At 53.4% G+C, this 19,824-nt stretch overlaps 2 protein-coding genes across 5 annotated transcripts; both read right to left on the reverse strand.

Annotated features, from left to right (window-relative positions):
* Positions 1–5,473: 5,473 nt before the first annotated feature.
* On the reverse strand, positions 5,474–13,533 carry DDA1 (DET1 and DDB1 associated 1). 4 transcript variants are annotated; one of them, XM_082779942.1, is made up of 6 exons: positions 10,169–10,213; positions 9,627–9,707; positions 9,098–9,149; positions 8,721–8,782; positions 7,696–7,738; positions 5,474–6,874 (listed from the first exon to the last, which is right to left on the reverse strand). In XM_082779942.1, exons 1-6 carry the CDS (start codon positions 10,196–10,198, stop codon positions 6,870–6,872), a joined length of 273 nt encoding a protein of 90 aa, XP_082636068.1. In that variant the 5' UTR covers positions 10,199–10,213; the 3' UTR covers positions 5,474–6,869. The 4 variants fall into 4 exon arrangements, with proteins under 4 accessions (XP_082636068.1, XP_082636066.1, XP_082636067.1 ...); XM_082779940.1 differs by lacking the exons at positions 5,474–6,874; positions 10,169–10,213 and adding an exon at positions 13,504–13,533 and having other exon boundaries at positions 7,084–7,738; XM_082779941.1 differs by lacking the exon at positions 5,474–6,874 and having other exon boundaries at positions 7,084–7,738; positions 10,196–10,214.
* A 769-nt stretch (positions 13,534–14,302) lies between these two features.
* MRPL34 (mitochondrial ribosomal protein L34) lies at positions 14,303–15,152 on the reverse strand. The gene is made up of 2 exons (XM_082780304.1): positions 15,066–15,152; positions 14,303–14,874 (listed from the first exon to the last, which is right to left on the reverse strand). Exons 1-2 carry the CDS (start codon positions 15,110–15,112, stop codon positions 14,601–14,603), a joined length of 321 nt encoding a protein of 106 aa, XP_082636430.1. The 5' UTR covers positions 15,113–15,152; the 3' UTR covers positions 14,303–14,600.
* Positions 15,153–19,824: the final 4,672 nt, after the last annotated feature.

The raw sequence follows: 19,824 nt of genomic DNA on the forward strand, positions 1-19,824 counted from the left end.
GTGCCTTGAGCGAGGGGAGCTGTAACCCCAACGCCCTCCCGGGCTCAGCTCCCTGCTGCAGAGCCCCAAGTCCTGCTCAGCTGCTGTGCCCACACACCTTGCTGCCATCCCCTCCGTGCCGGGGCCGTGCGGAGCCCCCTCCCGTTCCCCGCTCCCCGTTTTGGTTCTCGGCTTCTCCCCGGGTCTGGCTCACCAGCTCCCAGCTTGGTTCTTGGTTAAAAGGCGCTGGTCCTAAAGGAATTCTGTCTGTCCCGTTTCCCTCCTGGGGTAACGGCCCCGGCACGAGCCGTCCCCATGTCACTTACCGGGGGACAGCGCAGGGTCCCGCTGCTGCTGGACCCTACAGTCCTGGGCATTTTTAAACATTTCTCTCCCCAAAATATTTCTAAGAGCGACCGCCTGTCTGGTGTCTCACTCTTCCGGGCAGTTACTGTACAAAGGAGGGAATTGTTTCCTTTTTTTTTTTTTTTTTTTCCCCTTCTTTTCTCCCTTGCTGTGCGCTCTCTTTCTTCGGAAACTAAAAGAAATGAAGGGGGGGGGGGTTATTTATTTCTTTTTAATTTATTTTGTCATATTTTTGTAAAACCTGCAGAAATGCAATAAAAAATATATTTCAACAAGCCTGAGGCGTGCGCTCAGTTATTGCCCCAAGTGGCTTTCGTAGCGTGCTCGGGGAGCAAGCCTCAGCACTCCTGGCCCTGGGGAGGGCAGAAGGGGACACTTTGGGGCCACCGTCACCCCACAGCCCCCCCAGGCAGGGGGAGGCTTTGAGACAGTGACACGAGGACGAGCCCTGCAAGCACGGGTGGGTTTAGGGCACGCTCAGGCAGCAGCACCCGCAGCCACGTCGCAGCTCTGTCAGCAGCAGGAAAGGGGAGAGGAAGAATGACGAGTGGTAGCCCTCTAAATTCTGCAAATTTATTGTACACAGTATCAAACATGGAAGAGTTTAAAAATAAATGCAAAATTCCAACGGCCGTGACATTTGACTAGCAGTGTATTTACAGGCACTCCACGACGGCAGCCCTTCTGCCAACACGCAGCTGTCAGAAAAAAAAAGAAAAAAACAACAAAAAAACAACAAAACCCGCGTTCTCCCGGCCCCACAAGACAGGATTTTTTTTTTGCAAAAAGAGGGAAAACGAACTCGCGGAGACAGGTGGGAAGTTAACACACACTCACAAGCTCGACGCCGCGCTGCGAAAACCAGACTGGGATGGCGCGTGCTGAACGGAGCGAGGAGCCACAGCAGGCACGGGGGGGACAGAAAGCTGAGAGCTGCTCTGAGCCACTCGGTCGGGGTGCGGGACGGGCCAGGGCCGGGTGGTTTCACTAAAAATACCCAGCACGGCCCGCTAATGGCACGCTGCGCGCTGATTAATGAGAAACGAATGCATCTGGAAGGCAGCACGAGCGCGGTGCAGGGGCCGTGACTCAGCTCGGCACAGCCAGTCCGACCTCACGCTGTTTCTTGCGGTATCTCGTGGGGCATCTCGCGTCCCTGCACCCCAAAACCACGGCTAAGGAATGAACTGAACGGCCCGTCCTGCCCGCAGCCACGCCAGCTGCCCCAGCCCTACCCACGCTCGGCCTCCGTGCTGCTTATCAAAGCGGGGAAGAGCTTTTTGATAAGCTCTTTGACCTGTTCAGGTGTCTGCAGGAAAAGCACCGCGTGTGGGTGTAGCAGAGGCAGTTTGGGTTGGAGTTGGCTGGGACAAGGCGTCCCGGTGATGGGTGTGGAGCTGGGAGCAACGAGAGGCGTCGCTGCCGGCTCGCTAGCCGAACGAAGCTCGCTTTGGTCAGGAACAGGAGGAAATTGAAAGCAGAGTTGTAGCTAGGAGAGGATAAATCCCTGTCCTCGTGGGGCACGAGGCAGCTTTAAGGCAGCTTCGCTTTCCTAGAGGGGTGGTGAGCTGAGGACTGGGCTGCCCCTCGCCTCCGAGGGCTGGCAGAAGGGGCAAGAACGCAGCCCACGAGCTGGGGAAAGCCCTGCCTGCACCCTGCAGCATGCGGGGTAGCAAAAACTGGCCCACCTTACATCACCCAAAACTCCTGGCCGGCCAGCTCCTGCGCGAGGAAAATCCCAGTTGGGAACAGGGTCGAGGTTTCGCAGTGCTGCCCTTCCATCCTGCCAGCCCAATGCCCACTTTTGGGTTTGTATGGGTAAAACCTGGCCCTCCACCACAAAACGTTAACCCAGCCAGCTCCTCAGAAGGCATTAAGGCTTCAAATCAGACTTCTTAAATGTGTTCCTAGAAAAAGCTAACTCTAAAATCACACCCAGGGGGAGACTCGGCTTCTCACATCTGGGGACATACTGGCAAAGTTTCGCCTTTAAAAACAGTCCCAGCGTTAGAAAACTTCAAAGCTGGTGTTTCGTTCCCTTGCTTCAGTCACAAAATGTTCCTCTCTGCAGCCTTTCCAATACACAGAAGTTATTTTTTTTTTCCAGTAATTGAAAAAGGAAAGGTTCCAGAAGTCCTCCCTGACATTAAACTCTGGAGATGACAAGCATTTCACACAAAAGACAGCTCAGCACACGGCTCAGGATGGGCACGGCGGGCTGGATGCGACCACTAGCCCCAGCTGCCAGCCCACGCAGCCAGCCCACCTGGCCAGCCTGCTGGCTCAGCCTTTCGGGTGATTTCTGGCACCAAAACCTCCCGGATCAGCTGTCAGATGAGACCCCTGGGCCGCACGCTCGCCGTCAGGCCGCAGACATTTGTGAGGCAGCAGAAGAGAAACCCAAAAGCGCAGTCAGCACAGCGTGAAGGTCAGCCTGTGCCTCACCAAGCCCGTGATGCAACACCCCTCCTGGGCACCGCGACCAGCACAGCCTCCGCATCTCGCTCCCAAAAATACCCTGAGCTGCTCTCCCAGGTAGATTCAGCCCTCTCTTCTGTGAAGAAAAGGATTTCCCACTCCTTGTTAGACAGCAAAAAAAAATGTAAGATAAAACCTGACACGGAGAGACGTCAAGTGGAAGCCCTCTGGTCGCGGTCGGCACATCGCTCAATTCCCCTGCTGCCAGGCTGACGTCATTAATGCAGGAAAACTATTTTCCTATTGTAGATACGCGGGGCTTTTTGAAAAACCTTTACAAGAAAAAAAATGAAGCTAGTGGTAAATAAACAAGCCAGGAAACAGTAAGTGGTAACAGAGCCGACAGCCACAGAATTTAAGAACAAAATAAAAAAGGATAAAATCCAAGATTCCTGCTTAGCCTTTGCCATTAAGGCCAGAGACAAAGAGCTCGCCAGAAAATAAAGCTCTGAAGTTCGACCTGTTCTATCTAGTGCAGAGTGAGAACGCTGAGGTTAATGTTCATCACGTTCAGAAGTTGTCTCAGAGGAAGCAGTCCGAGCACCCACGACTAACTGCTGCGTAAGGCACACGCTGGAGGGAAGGAAACCCATCTGCCACCTGATCCTACTCGGGAGCACACTGCGCAACCTTCCCCACACGGGGCCTTCAGCAAAACCCCAAACAACTGCCTGCACGTGGAGCTCACCAGCCACCAGCTTGGCTTACCCTGTTCTCACCAGGATTATGATGGCAGAAAGGAGTGCCCAGGTTGCATGCATCCTTGGGATTCATCCCCAGGCTCAGAAGCCAGCTCTGAACACGGCCACTTGGGACAGAAATCCCAGGCTTTAAGACTGCTGCTGCCTCTTTTCTTAGCCTAGGACAGACACAAAGTATTATTTTTTTTCTTTAAATCAGATCTAACTTATCTAAATGACTCTAAAAGCCTGTTCCCTTACTGTGAAAGGCATCCTGTCCACCTTAAATACTCCTCTGGTAAAGACTTTGAACACTTTGCAGCCCAGGTGCAGCTCAGCAGCCTCAGGCAGGAGCTGAGCAGCTCCTTCCTGCCCTCCCAGCCTGGATTTCCATCCCGCTGCTGGTCACCAGTCTTCACAGCTCAAAGTGGTTTCAGGGCTCGTCAAAAACTTCTGCACGTGCTTGCAAGCTCCGTAAGCCTCGTAGCAGTCCTTCACTTGCCAGTTTGGTACAAAAGCCAACCTTCCAGCCACGGGTTCTGCTGCGTTTTGCATTTCCCTGGGTTTATACTGTCACCTCCAGGCTCCTGCTCGAAGCGCGGGCGATACCAAACGCACAGCGGGTTCAGGGCCTCGTCCGTTAGGGCCTTGAAAAACTTCCAAGGACAGAAAGAGGAAGCAGCCTGAAAGCCACCCGTGCAGATGTTCCCTAACCGAGCATCCTCAGACAAAACAAACTAATCCGGCAAACATCAGGAATCAGCCATAAATGCAAACAAACACTTTGCTGCTCTGATGCAGTTCCCTGTGAATTCACAGCTGGGCAGAACATGTTAAAATCTGCCCTTCTTTCCAACATTCCCCCCCCTCCTCCAACTCTTACGTGTGAGGAGTAGGTTGGTGGTTTTTTTTTTTTGACTATTTCTCCCCTAAAAAATAAAATAAAATTATATGATACCAAGAATTAACCTAGACAAAACGTTAGTTTCCCTGCACATCAGTCACTAGTGTATTTTTACGTTAGAAAAAGGCAGTGCCTAACTTTTTAATATTCTAAACTTACCCAACATATATCTCAACTGCTGTTTAGTGCAGGAGCGCCCTGCCTGGCAGCACAGATGCCCCCAGACAGGACAGTCTGCTCCTGGACGGACTCATCGTCCCCTCGTAGAAAGAAACGTGCTCCTGCTGCTTTGACTACTGAGCAAAGATTCCCTATTTAGCTACAAAAAATCCTGATCTCTGACAAGTATCTCAAGTTCTCATTAAAAAACCCAAACCTTTAGTGTACATTGGTAACAGAAACAATACAAATTCCACTAGGCAGACACGTACAAAAGAACCCCTGAGGGTCACTAAATTTCAGTCACTTTGTAACAAGAGAGGCTGAAGTGCCAAGAGCCAGGCATTGTACAAACAGTGTGGTCAGCAAGAAATCCAGGGTTTGGGTTTTTTTTTTTTTTTCTTATTTTTGTCGTTTTCAATGCACTAAGGCACCAGGAAGTCACAGTTAGGCAAGTAAGATCTTCCATGCAACACTCAAACCTGATACACTTACCATGGATTAAACAGATAGGATCAAAGTGCAATAGCTTGAGGACAGCACTCTGGAGCCAGGAGCAGCAGGAAAAGTGGGCTGGAGAAGGAAGGAGAGGAGGGAGCTCTCGCTGCAGATCAGGTGGGATGTAGAAAGACCCACTGGGGGTATTAGAAATCCACACTGCTTGTGCTCAACCATGAATGCAAAAAAACAAACAAACAAACAAAAAGACAAGTTTGATACTTAAGGTCACATCTCTTTGAAGATTAGTTTCTCCATCACTTCAGAACTACTTTTAAAAAATAAAAAATAAAAAGGCAACCTTCTCTTACCTCCTAAAAATCTCTGAAACATCTCAACGGCTCCCAGAACCAACAAGAGAATTTTTAACGACACGGAGGGAACAAAGACGGGGGTTTACGACAGGAAGGAACTGCCAACTCTCTTTAATAGTACATCACTCTGTCTAGCAGAGAAGTCAGCAAAGCCCAAACCTTGCCATGTCAATCAAGTATACAGCATTTTACAACTTCAACGCACTGTACAAACATTAGTCTGCAAGGCTGCAGCTCTCAAGCTTTGCTAAAACACACAAATTGGTCACACTTTACCACCAGCTGCATGTCCGTTTCCTCTTTTGGTATCTCACAGCTCTTCACATGATTCTTCAGCTTCAGCTTCAGGTGATCCCTGCGAGACCAGATGCTAACACAGCATCTTCAGTTAACATCCTGCACTTTGCACAGAAGTACTTGTTGGTAGCGGCACGCTGGGAGAAGTCCTCTTGCAATTGCCAGTAAATCCGACGGAATTCTAAGTAGTTTTTATCTTCACCAACACGGTTGGCATTTCCAACAACATTCCAGTAATTTGGAGGTTACTGCCATGGCAAAAAGGTAACATTTTCTGAGGCAGGTACAAAGTTCTAAGCTACTCGGTGTTAACTTTGAGTTAAATTCACTCGCTGCATCAGGAACTCGGTGCCTAACACACATTTGAGAACGCCGAGTGAGCTGTGCCCTGCTCTTCCCAAGGTTCTGCCTCATAACACGAAGTCATAAGCAACGGTCTATCTCCCTTCGGGTCCCCTTTGCCCCCACACCTGATCTTGTGGTGTCCGCTGGTAGGAAGGGGCTGCTGTGGAGAAGGGGATAGCAGAAACCCTGGCCTCAAGGCTCGTGGCCACTGCAGTCGCACAGAACTGGGCTCATCCCGGATCTCTAGAACAATGTTTGTGTGAGATTTCTTGAACTGGTGTTTCAGATTGGTGAACGAGGAAAAAACACAGTTATAACTTCATCAATTTAAACTAACACAGTGTGAAGTCAGCTTCTTACATTAAAGCAGACAAGACATCATTACTAAACTACACCTTCCCTGTCCCCTTCAGCGATGATGGTCATTTCCTTTTAAGTCTCTGAACCTCCGACTCCACCTGGACGACTTACGGGTCTCCACTTCTGCTCCTCCTGAAGAGTCAGTGAAGGGTTACAGGCAACAGGCACTGAGCTGTCCCAGTCCAAAAGAGATGGGTTGGTCTTTAACGGAGACCACGGAAGCTCACGTTTGGATCAACTCAAAGTCCCGGACTCCACTCCAGACATGCCGATATCGCAGGAAATTCAACGTACCATTAGTCAGAGCCGGCAGTCGACACAGAGAACTACATCTAGTTGCCAAGGTGCTCCCAGACTCATCCGGCCAAGCGCTGCCTGCAGGGCGCCTACCCAACTCCACTCCATCAGCTGCTGCTTAAATACACTGTTGATCAAATACTCAGAATAGGATAAAAGCATCCTTTTATTCCAACGGAGAAGTTGCACATATCAGTCTGTTCAAGACCAAGAGACTGTTAGAATTAAAAGAGCAACACAAGCAACACACCTTTCACTTGAATTCTCCATGACCACTGACGCATGAGATAATGTACGCTGCCAAACGACCGTGGCCCTCACAGAACAGACCAAAAGAATACAACTGATATATCAAGTTGACAACACGTTTTGCTAAGATCAACATAATCCTAAATGACACCCATGATTTTTCTTTTTTTTTTCTTTTTTTCTTTCTTTTTTTTTTTTTTTTTTTTTTTTTTTAAGTGCAGTGCCAATTTCAGAGTATTTGAGAAAAAAAATAGTGAGGCCCCACACTTATGGCTGGACTGGGCACAAAGAAGAACGAACCACTCGTAACGTGTCAATGGGTACATGGATCAAAAAGCCTGCACCACGCCAGGGGTCTGTAACAACCCGTCTCCTGCTCAGGCTTCCGTAGCTAGACCTGGTTGGTTAGGTAACAGATTTAACAAAACCTGTAAAAGTGACAGTGTATGCTTTTGAGAAAGGAGGAACTAAGGTTATACTACGTGTTTTACTGGATTGTTCCACCATTGCTCCGTAAGTTTTACGGCATAAATAAAAAAAAAAAAAAACGGAGAAAAAATAAATACATTGGCTCCTATGAAGTCAGAAGTGGTTTGGGCTGCATAGTGGATGGGTGAGAGATGGGGGCAAGGGGCAAAATTTACACACTTTGAGACAAAACAGGAAGCGCCTGCAAAGTAGTAGAGGAGAAAGCCAAGAGTTTAAGTGTCCTCGTTCATATCCTGGCTGTCTGTCCGAGCGATTTTCCGTGGTGGCGCCGAATTCTCACCTTCTATTTCCACTTGCTCTTGATCTCTCTTCTTTGCTGCATTCTGTTTGGACAAAGAAAGTCACAGTGAAACTCTCCAAAGCCTTCTGAGGCTGGCGGGAGCTAATGCCAGTAGAAAAAAAATGTTGTTTGTAAAAATTTCAGGATGGAATACAGCAATGCGATGACCTAACAGACATACTGAAACAAACCACGAGGATTTTGCCCAAAGCCAAGGGGTGCTTCTTCATATTTGAGGGTGGGGCAACGACACCAATCATTGCTCTCAGCATCTTTTATTTATAGACCTCAAATATTTCATACACATGAGTAAGATTCTTTTTTCCTGCTTCTCTGAGTCAGTCCCTAAACTTATCAAAATCACCAAAAGACTTCCGTCATACACAAATATTTTCTTTTCAGCTTCAAGGCTCCTTATAATTTTGCCTCTCTCTGTGTTCTGCATCCTCTCATGATTAAGATCCCTGCTTTATTATCTCCACTCCCAAGTCCTTGCCTTGTGTCTGAGCCCTTCCAACCCAGGCAGCATCAGTCTCAGACGCCAGCTAGAGCCTCCTAATTTGTGCATTCCTGATACGGGAACTCGGATTTCGTAACCAAGGTACTTACACGGCCTCATTAATGCATTCATGTTCTGCATAAGCTCATCCATCTTTTGCTAACAGTCTTGGGAGGCAGGAGCTCTCCTCTAGCTGTAAAGCAGACAGCTGAGGCACAGGGAGACCAATTTGCAAAGGTCACAAAGGAAAATTGTGCTAAGTGGGAAACAGAACTGAAGCCTCCCAAGTTCTAGACTAAACACTGAGTTACTGTCCTCTGAAACAGAACAAAAAGCTTTAAAAAAAAATAAAATGTTGTGAGGAGACAGAGCTGTGCAGAGACACAGCCTCCTTTTGCTGAAGTGCATTTCACAAGGACTGAATCACTCTTAATTAATCATCAATATCTTGATTGTGATCGATACCCAGCCCTATCAGCCAGAGTCAGCAAATCGAGACGCTTATATTAAGGAAACACAACCATACCTTTTTGTCCCACTGCTGATGTAAGTAACGCAAAAGTATATTTGTCTTTTCTGTTACTATAACTGCCAAAGAAAGAGAGAAACAAGCTGAGGTCGTTTTAAAGACAACCTTTAAAACTGTGCAGCAATCATGACATTATTTCACGTACTAAGCATGGTCCTTTAGATTAAAGGGCAGGACACAGGAACAGCAATCACTTCGTTAGGACAGAGGAAAAGCACAAAAAAAAACAGTAACTAGACATAAACTGCTTGTAACTGCGGTGACAGTTCAAGAGTATCAGCTGATCTGAAGTTCAAAATCAGTGAATTTACGTGTATGCCAGATTTTTAAAATCCAAAAACAGGAAAAACCCCACATCAGTGGAGCAGACTTACTTTGTTCAGACGGGTATTCTCTCGTGGGAAGGTATACCGATGGTCTTCTGTTCTGTAGAGGAATTGCACAGTTACAGAACAGCGACGGCTACCAGGTGATCTTTAACTCCAGCACAGCTAAACCAACCCAAAGGCCACCAGAAACCCAGGCTACAAATGCATTCGGATATTCTGCCCCGTTATATGACACTGTGCTGCTGCTTTTTTCCTCTATTTTTTAAGAAATTCGAAGCAGGTCCATTTTTCTGATGTTTTTCAGGGCCTAAGACCATTGCTAAAGAATGTGAGCATACAGAGAGCACCACTGATGTGGCTTGGCTGCCGTGAGGACGCATGCCTCACCAAAACAAGCAGGAGGTTTTCCTCGCCAATCTCAGCTCATGAACTGCAAGCACACATGGCTGGGTTTGTTTGTTTTCTTAAAAACAAATAAACACTCGTTTCGAGTTTATTTCCCTCTCATATCCTTTGAGCCCTGCAAGAAAACCTCCCAGAGCACCGGGATTTCTGGCCGACACGCAATACTTACTGATGCTTTACATACGGAGTCCGCATGGAATCTGCTGAAGTTGCTTTTGTTGTAGACCGGTAATCCTTTCAAAAAATCGGCCTGAAAAGACAAAGAACACAAACAAAGAAGTAGGTGAAGAAAGGAAGAGTGATATTGCAGTTGTTGTTTGCTTTGGGCTGATTCTCCAAGGAGCAGCTCGGGTCGTTAGGATAAATAACTGCAGGGCTGGGAAGGATGTTGCCAGGTCGCAGCTAGTGAGAGCGGTTGGAAACCGAAACAAAAAAAAGAAAAAAACAACACAAAAGTGGTTTTGTAAACCAAGCGAATCCCCAGCTTTTGCGTTTGGCTCGCTGTTCTCCCAAAGTTCTGGAATGCAGCTGGAAGGCTGCTCGAGAAACCTCTCCTAGCATCCAGGTGACGCGGGTGAGCTCAGGAAGGAAGCTCTGCACCACGCAGACCCCAGCGGGATCCACAGACCAGCACAAACCACACCACCACCCGAGGGAACTGCCGCAGCCACCCCGATGACTCAAATCCTCGAACACGTCCCCGTTTCAAACCAGTTGCTCTTTCGCTTTCGCAGTCACCATTCTTTGTCGATTCCCGAAAGCGACGAAAGCCTCCGAGGCCCCAAAAGCCCAATCCTTATCAGCGAGGCCCGACTTTTTTTTTTTTGGTGAAGGATCACGCCCCTGCCTGCGTCAGCGCTGCCAGTCCTTCAAAAAATAACCCCCCCCCCCCCAGTTCAGAAAAGAGCCGAACACGCGGGGCAGCGAAGCTATTTGCTAAACAGCGGCGGGAACCCCGCGGAGCCCTCGCTGTTTAATTAAGCCGCACCAGCGTGAAACAGGAATTTCCTTCTCCGAAGCGAAAAAAAGGGGGGCGGGAGGGGAGCGTTACGGGGTCACGAGAACAGCCAGCTTGAAAGCCTGCCGGAGCCTCTTCGCTCACAGCACAGAGGGACAAAGGGAGATGCTCGGGGAGGCTTTGAAAGCAGCCAGGAGACGGGGAAGAAACGCACGAGGTGCCTGGGCGATAGGCAGGAGGGGCCCTGAGCCACCCGAAGCCATCAGATCAGCTACCTGCGCCGCAGTGATCCTCCCTCAAAGCCTCAAAGCCTATTATAGTGCACACCAAAGGCTGCTAATCCTGCACACGCAGCAGCCTGCTTAGGAGCAATTTAAACAGGAGGGGGAAGCAGCAGAGGAGCCGTTTGATTTCGGCCTTCGAAGCGATAAACGAATGGCCGCGGCTGCTCCACAACCGCCGGGCTAAAAAGGCGTTGTTTCCACCCAAAATAGGAGCCGTTATTTTCATTAAGGCCGCATCTTTACTTCAAAACAAAGAGCTGCAATTAGCCAAACCAGAAATTATTATTCACGCTCTTGTTTTTGAGCCGACGTTCTCGTTTCCACATTCAGCCCTTCCTGGGTGCCAGGTTTTAGCTGAAAGGAGAGACTTGGAAAAAGAGGTTTGAAGCAGCCAACGGCAAATTTCTCCCTGTCTCGTCCCCCTCAGGGGCGAGGGTCCCAGGCTGAAAAGGGTGGGGAATCCTCTAAGGACTTCCACAGGCACTTTCCTCCTCACAGCCCAGGTTTAAGACCCTCTGATTGTTTGGAAGGGCTGAGGATCTTTAGAAACACCCCCGATTTCGAAGCAAACCTTTAACGGCACGGCGCTACAGGAGCCCGCTCCAGGCAGGGCCAGGCACGCCCCTGGTTCCTTTAACTGCTTGCTTTCGGTTTCTGTTCTTGTAAGTGCAAATAACTGTTCCTGCCGAGCAGCACACAGCTTCGGGTCTGCCCCACCTCAGTTCCCTCACCCCAGGCTATTCCCCACTGCCCCATGGAGGAATTTGGGCTGGCAGAGCCCACGTTTGCCCTGAGAGGGGGCGCAGCTCTCCCCAGGCACGCTGAAGTCTTTTTTTTAACAGATTTCTACAGCAGTTATGCCCAGTAAGTTGTTAAAATACCATTAAAATCATCAGTCCAAATGCAATTTAAATAAGGAACGTGTTTGAAACGTGGGTGCCCCCCTCCTCTAGGATATAAGCGACTGAAGGGGGATGTGCAGCAGCTCAGAGGAGGCTACAGAGACCTCAGCTCCTGCAGCACAGCCTCGAGCACGCCGAGCTCAGCCTCCACCTCACCCTTGGGTGCAGCCACACCTGCTAGGGCAGGAAAACGGCAGGAAAATTTGGAATTTGAGCACGGGGAGAGCCATTTCTCTAGTTTAAGCACCGGGAAGTACAACGGAAAAGCCGCGTTGTTAGCACCCAGGTGATCCTGCTGCTAATCCTGCCCCGTTTCAACAGGCACCTGCCCTGATGCAACCTCCTGAAAAGGTCCCCTGGGGGAAGCGCCCCAAGGCACGTTCCTGGATATCCGGCACGAAATTGGGAGCGCAGCGCCCCTTATCTGCTCCAAAGGGCACCAGATAAGGCAGGTCACCGCCGCACCCCCCCCCACCGCGGTGCCACACGAGGAAATGTTCCTCCTGCAACCCCTTCTGGCGCTCTTTAAGCGAGCAGAGCGTGCCCAAACGCCCAAGCAAGCGACCTCAGGAGGCAACAGCGGCTCCTTCTGCGCTTTGGGAGGTGAGGGAGAGATAAGAGGCCGTTCCTGGGGCAACAGGGCGCTGGGCTTCCTAGGAAGTCCTCGTCTAAAAGCAGAAAGGTGAAAATAAAGACAAAAAAAAGCAACGTATGCATGCCCTGGTTTGGAAAGGAACCGCAGCAACCACACTGAGGAGCGGGAGGCCCAAAGCACGGGTGCTGGGAGCAGGGCTGTGTCCCCACACCACGCACACGCGGACGTGGGGTGGGGGAGAAGCACCAACAGGGGGCACGGCCACCAAAGCTCCCAGCTTTGGGACACAGAGACCCCAGGGGACACCCCCCTAGGGGACACCGCTGACCCCTCTTTGTCACAGGGCTCGCTGAGGGGCAGGAAAAACCCTCTCTTGCCCCAAAAACAACCCCCCCAATGCAGGGGAAGGGGATGGGATCTCTCCTGGCCGCGACCACCACCACCAAACCCCCAGGCAGCCGCTTGCTACGTGGGGACACCCCGACAAACCCCAACAGCCCCCCCACACCCAGACCCTCTGAGCACACAGCAGTGGGAGGGGGGCACACCCCACACCCCGGGGTACCCCCAAATTTCCCCCATTTCCCCCTCCGCCCTCCAGCACCCCCCACCCCAGCAACCGACCCCAGGAGCAAGGCAGAGGGGGACCAAATTCCAACCCCCAAAGGTGGACCACAGCCCCCTGCACCCCCTGTTCCCCTCAGGAAAACGGGGCACCCCCAGAAAAAAGGGACACCCCCCTCAAAAGAGCAGCTCCCCCCCTCGAAAAATGCCTCCCAGGACAGCAGCCCCCCCGAAAAACGGGGTATCCCTAGAAGAACAGCCCCCCGAGGAAAAAGGGGCACCCCCAGAATCACAAAACCCCCCCAAAAAATTAAAAGGTGAACCCCCCCCCCTCGAAAAGCCGGCTGCCCCCCCCCCCAGGAGAACACCCATACCGAGAAAAAAAAAAACAACACCCCAAAAATAAACGGGGCAGCACCCCAAAACACCAGCAACCCCCTCCGAAAAACGGGGACCCCCCAAAAAAAAAAAAAAGACCCCCCCACACAACTGACCCCCCCCCCCCCCATGAACCCCGCCGCCATTTTGGGGGCCCACACCCGCCCCAGGAGGGGGGGGGGGGAGGGGGGGCGCACCCCCCCCTCAAGCTCCCTCAGCCCGCAGCGAGGGGGGCCCGGCCTCGTCCCCCCCCAAAGCCTCAGGGAGGGCTCCGGGGGCTGAAGGCCGGAGGAGGCCGCGCTCCCCTCAGCGTAGGGGGCCCGGGGGCGCCGCCATTTCGGGCGGGTGCCCGGCCCAGCGCCTACCATCTTCGCCGCCGCCAGCCGGGAGGAGCCGCCCCGCCTCCGCCGCCTCAGCCGCTTCCCCGCCCCCTCCGCCTCCTCCTCGCGTTCCCATTGGTCCGCGCCGAGCCCGGCTCCGCGCTCATTGGGCCAGGCGGCCGTCAGTCAGCGCGGCGCTGAGGCGCTTGGGGTGAGGGAGGGGCAGGAAATGCCCCGCTCGGGAGGGGTTGGGAGGAGGGAGGGGGGGGAGAGGACCCGGATGTGGAGGCGGCCGCGGGGCGTGATGGGAAATGTAGTCCGAGCGGGGATCCCCTGTCCCTGTGGCTCTCGTTAATTGCGTGGTAGGGGTGAGGTTATTAATTAGCGGCGCTGGACGGCCAGCAGTCTTGAGGAGGAGTTGGCGTGCAGTCACCGTGTGTAATCAGAGCGACCCCAAGCCCTGCTGCAGCCCTGGGAAACTGGCCAACAACCACTTGGGTCAGGCAGCGCTCCCCAAACAGCTCTGGCCACAAAAAGTCACCCCCGGGACAGAAAAACCCCCAAAATCCCCTTCAGACCAGCACAGGAACGGATGTCCCAGCCCAGAGCTGCCACCAAGGAACAGGACAGCGTCCCTGACGATTCCCCACTAACATGTACCTCACAGGGATAGAGAAGCAGAGCAGGGACACTGAAGATTTGGCCGTTGTAAAATACAAACTAAGCTCTCCCTGGTGTCAGCCCTTATTCCACGCTGCTGCCGTCCTTTCGAGGCTCCCAGGCACTTGTGAACCTCAGATCAATCTGTCTTTCCTCTCCCTGTTAACTTCACATCGACAATTAGTACAGGAAGCGCAATAAAAGCTGCTAGGCTTTAATTACAGCTTGTGTTTTCCACAGGTTTATCTTACAATCACGCATATACATGGCAGTGACCTGACAATTAAAAAAGCAGCCAATAAACCAAGCCCTCGCAGACCGCTCTCCAACCAGGGTGATTCCTCTCGTGCTTCCAACGCAGAAGTGGCAGCCGGGTGCTGTCCTCAGTAAAAGCCCTCAGGCTGCGTCACTCCAAATCCAAGGCACTTTTCGGGCTCGGTTCCAGCTCACCCCACCCCAAACCGACCCCACGGGCCGAGGCCTCAGTGGCTCAGGGACTTCCTGCCCTTGAGCATGCGCCGCAGGATAACCTCGATGCCTCCCGGCGTGCTGATGCGCTTGATCCAGCCGTGGGTCCGTTTGCGCTTGCGGTTGTTGGGCTGGTACTCGTTGCCCCGCGCCTTGAGGCGAACCTGCTGCAGGCTCCACGAGGACACCGGGCCGCCGAGGCCGAGGGGCAGCTCCCGGGACCTTGACAGGACGGACGCCGCCCGGAGCTGGAAGGGAGAGGCCGCGACGTGCCGCAGGAGGAGAAAACTTGGCAGGGAAAGAGAAAAAAAGGAAATAAATCAGCGGGGAGAGGCCGCGGCGCTGCCCCCAAGGCCCTGAGGAGGCAGCGGCGCCTTCAGCACAGCCACGCCGAGGAGGAACGGGGGGAATCTCCGCGGCAGCGGGGGTCAGGCCCGGCCCCGTTACCGGCCCCGTTATGGTTACCGCGGCCCCGTTACCTGCCGCCGGCGGCCCGCCGCCACAGCAGGCCCAGGCCCGCCGCCATCACCTCAGCCCTCCCTAGCAACGCCGTCCTCCCAACAACACCGCCCCCTATTGGCTCCTCGCCGCCGAGGGGGAAAGCGCGCATGCGCCCTGGAGGGCTCAACCCCGCCGTGCCGCCGCGGGGGATGATGGGATTTGTAGTCCTGGAGACGGCCGAGCCCGCCGCGTTGTTACCATGGCGACGGGCTCGGGGTTTGGCCTGGTCCCCCCCAGGCCGTGTCCCAGCGGGCCGCCCGCGGCTCCAAATAGTGGAATAATGGAAAATTTATGGAAAAAAGGACCCCCTGTCCCCCCGGGCTTTGCTGGGAGCTTGCAAGGTGCAAAGCCCACCTGGGCAGGGCGTCCCCTCGCCATCAAAAGTCACCAACAAAACATAACATTTAGAGGCATAAACATAAAAACATAGTCCTAACATAAAACATAGCATCTAGAGGCAGCTCAAAATGCAGAGTTATTGCTTGTCAAAACACTGTGGCCATCACCAGCCCCTGCGTTTCCATCCCTTTGCCATGGCAGGAACACGAGTGACCCCATGGAGGCCCCGTCCCCGTCCTCCCCCACCACCACCCCGTGTCACCGCGGCGTTCCCCATTCACCGATTTACCCCCAAATCTGCACGACATCAGCCTGGCCCACCAGCACCCGGCTCCGGCCGCCTTCCTCCTGTAACACACATACCCTTTTCAGGACAGAGCAGCATCATGCACAGTGAGGATGATGAGGGTTCATCCTGCTCCCGCTGCTGGGCTGAAAAATGTGGTTTGCAGCCTTTTACGGGGCTGGGTGGTGAGTCACCGATTGTCGGGGCAGATCTCCGCCACCCTTGCTGTCTGCTCTGATCATTAAAAATTGTTTTGCTGGAGGCAAGCTTGGCTGTATCACCAAGAACAGGCACCAGCTCTGGCTTTTTTCTGTTTTTTGTTTTTTGTTTTTTTTTGACTGTTTTGTTGTGTTCCCTCCAGAAGTCCACACCGGCAGCATCACGTGTTCAGGAGATGTGAATCCAGCCCTCCCTAAAACATGGATGTGAAAAAAAAAAAAAAAAAAAAAAAACGAGATACATTCATGATTTTCTATCTGTCGTGTCACAGCTCCAGCGTGCTGCGAGCTCGTGCTTTCTGTGCACGCTCACAGGTGCTGAGCTCTGACACACTCGTGGCGTCTGGGAAGCCACAGATACCAAAACAGCGAGAAAACGGTAAAAGATTTCTCCTCCCTGACAAGAGCAGGGATTAACGACAAGTCCTGCTCACAACACATTTCACAGGCACTGCTCTGCTCAAACCCCGCTTGCTGTGGGGCGGCCGTACTGGGAGACGGGGGAACCCCCCATTTGGGTTGGGAAGCCAAGGCCAGCGCCGGGCGGGGAGCTCGATAACCCAAATCCTTGGAGGGGGCAAAACCCAACACCCATCCTCCTGCCCCCCCCTGCTCCTGGCAGGCCTCCATGGGCGGGCGCTTGGTTCGGCTTTGACTGGCAAGTCCCCGTGTCTGTCATGCCGAAAGCCCTCCTCCTTAGGAGGGATTTAAGGGGCTTTCTATGGCTAGAGACTACAAGGACAAATAGCACCCCCAAACCCCAGAGCTCGGGTATGAGGCTCCTCTCTCCGCCGGGGCTCATGGGGAGAGGATGGAAGGAGAGATTCCAGTCTAAAGCGGATGAGCTGAGCTGAAGGCACTGCTCCATCCTTCCCCCCACACCGGCGAAAAAATGTGATCAGAGGAGCCGAAAAGCTGAGCAGGCTGCCAGCGCTCGCGTCCTGCTCCCGCTGCCTCGGGCATCTCTCCCTCTCCCCCCTTTGCCTCCTGCAGGAATAAGCCTTTCGTTTGCAGCCTCGACTCCTGACAATCCTTGTCACTAAATGAGGTGAGCAGAGCGATCCGTCTCTCTTTGTGCAGGGGACCTGGAGCCCAAGCCCGCGATGTAGGGCATGCACTGCAGCAGAGGGGAGGAAGGTGCTCGGCACGGGGAGCAAAAAAATGGCCAAAGGAGCAAAAAATGCCTCGAAGCTGGCGGCTGAAAGGGATTTGCGAGGCGTTTAAATGGGATTGCGGGGGGGAAGCAGCAGCTGGGGAGCAGCTCGGCGTTGTTTGCACTTAAATAGCCCCGTTCCATGAGCATGAGCGCGGGGTTAAAAAGCTGCCCGGCCATAAAACTTAGGAACGGCTGCCGTTGTGATGCAATTGCAGTAAATTATTGCTGGCTCCGGAGGAAGAAGACCTGCTGTTGCTATGTGCGTGTCAAATCTGCTTGGGTTTTTTGGTTGGAGAGCGAGGGGGCACCTGCATGCATCGCTGCCCGGCGGAGGGGGCAGGGTTTTCATCTTCCTTCCTCCTCGCAATGGTTTCTTCCAGGCTGCTCCTGGAGCCTGTAGGACATTTGCTGCCGGAGGAATCGGGCTGGCTTTCCTGCGGCTATGCGGTGGGACCACAGGCGAGCGTGTGCCGGCTCAGGCATCCCCCTGGAAATCCAGGAGGGTTTGGGAAAGCGGTGGGGTGAAGCAGCATGTCAGCCCTGGAGGTCAGGCGCAGGTTACTCCGCTGTGCATTGCATAATCTTTTGTTTCTCAAGGTCTTCTTCCTTCCTAAAGAGAGACGTGTGGCAGGCAGCCAGCCCTGGCTCCAGGCTGCCGTGTGTGCTACGGGCGCTCTGCTCTCCCTGCGATGCTGTTTCTCCACTCAATGCAATTTGTGTCCTGCAGGGCCCTCGGCAGAGCCCTGCCCGTGCCTGGGGACCCTGCACCCAGGGAAAGCGCAGGTTTTGGTTGCATCCCTGAGTACGCTGAGGATTTTGGGGCTGTCTCGGTGGTTTTCTGTTCATGCAGCCGACGAAACCTTCCTGACTGCTTACTCCTGAGTGTCCTGATAAAGCTGCTGTAATTGTATCAGGACGAGGAGGCTGGGTGTACCAGAATAAATCCAGGTGCTTGCCACCAGCTAGCGTGGCCGTTTCACATTCCCCCAGAGGGAAGTTTACTTCGCAGGACCGAGGCCGAGCGGCATAAACATTTTCTTGTGCCTATCTGCGACGAGTGCTTAAACAGCTGTTGTCTTTACGTGTTTCTCGATGCCATGGCTTCCCCACTTTGCACTGAGTGAATGAATGGGAGAGGCTGGAAAGAGCCTAATGACATTTGCCCATTCCTCAGGAGTGTCGTGTGTCATCATTAATACTCGCGAGCCCCGGAGGGAAGGGATTAGAGCTGAACAAATTATTATGGCAGGTCGGATTCTGGCTGCAGCACATCTCACACTCCTCTCCATGTCCCTGGCATCTCTCCTCTTGAGGATTTGCGAGGAATTAGCAGATATGAAATCCCTACTACTCCCTGCGGGGGGTCCACGGCTGCGTGCAGGGAGGGGACGGAGGTGCTGAGCAGTGGGGCTGTGGGGGTATTTCTGGCACGGGGGGAGCAGAAGCTGTTTGCAGCCATCAGCTCCTGCAGTAAACGATGCTTTTGGCTCGCTAATTGGGGCCAAATGTTTACCAGGACTTCTGGCAGGGCCAGGCTCGGTGCTGCTTATGGGGCCATAACAGGGAAACGCACCATCCTTTCCTTTCCCCTGCCCATAATTTCAAGGTTCCCCAGCAGGGAGAGGACAGGAGGAGGAGGTTTTTGTCATTTCCATCCCATCCTGGCACAGCCAAGGGGCACTGCGTGACCGTGCCCGCAGTGCTGCCATGCCTTGGGGGAAGAGATGGTGTGAGCACTGCCCCACGGGCTTTATATCAGCCCCACAGGCTATATATCAACTCCACAGGCTGCATGTCAGCCCCACAGACTTTATATCAGCCCCACAGGCTTTATATCAGCCCCACGGGCTCTACGGCAGCGTATCAGCCCCGCGTGGCTGCCTGTCACGTTACCGCGCCGGGCTTTCTGCCCTCCACCCCGCCACGTCGGCTCTTGTCCCATTTTTCTCCAGCTGTGACATGGTGCCGTCAAGTTGTGTAAAATCAGAGGCGCTGCAGCCCAAAGTAGGTCAGTAAGTTGTTTTTCCCAGCTGGGTTGCTCGTGGTGGCAGCAGGGAGGAGGCAGGGAGGATGAAGCCGGAGGACCCGGCGGTGGCATCGGTGCCCGGCGGGACGAGGTCCGGACCTGGGAGCTCGGTCGGCCTCCCCAAATCAATCCTCAGCATCCCTTGAGCGGTCAGCTTCGGAGCTGGGAGCGTTTTCCTGAGGGAAGCGGTGATTTTGGGGAGGGATCCGGACGCGGGTACCGGCTCGTGGCGATGCTCTTCGCTTCCCCAAACCCGCAGCCTGGCGGGCTGGCGCCGTGCTCGTGCCGCGCCTGACTCATTGTTGTGCCTGGCCTTATGTAACCGGTGCCGAAATCTCTGCTGGGGGCGGCGGTGGAAGGTAGCCGGGATGGAGGGGGAAGGGGGGGAGAAAAAAAAAAGCAGCTCATTGCCATGGTTACCAGCGGCTTCGCAAAGTTCTTCCCATCCGTCTGGTTCCGTTCTCAGCCCTTGCATCTGGCGGAGGGAACGTCCCTCGGCGTTTCTGCCCGCGGCAGACGCTGGGAGGCGGCGGGTGGGAGGTGGGAGACGGGCACGCCGAGCCTCCAGCCCCGGGGACGGAGTCTGACATCGGGGTGCTCCGCTTAACCTCCTGCCCCCTCCGTTTCCAGCTCAGCCATCAAACAGTTTGGCCTGTTAGAAGGGCTGCCACGTCTTGGACCGTGAGTTCCAGGGTGGGCAGAGCCAAACGTG

The sequence above is a fragment of the Aythya marila genome (assembly GCF_965140915.1).
Source record: "Aythya marila genome assembly, chromosome: 27".
Taxonomy (NCBI): Eukaryota; Metazoa; Chordata; class Aves; order Anseriformes; family Anatidae; genus Aythya; species Aythya marila.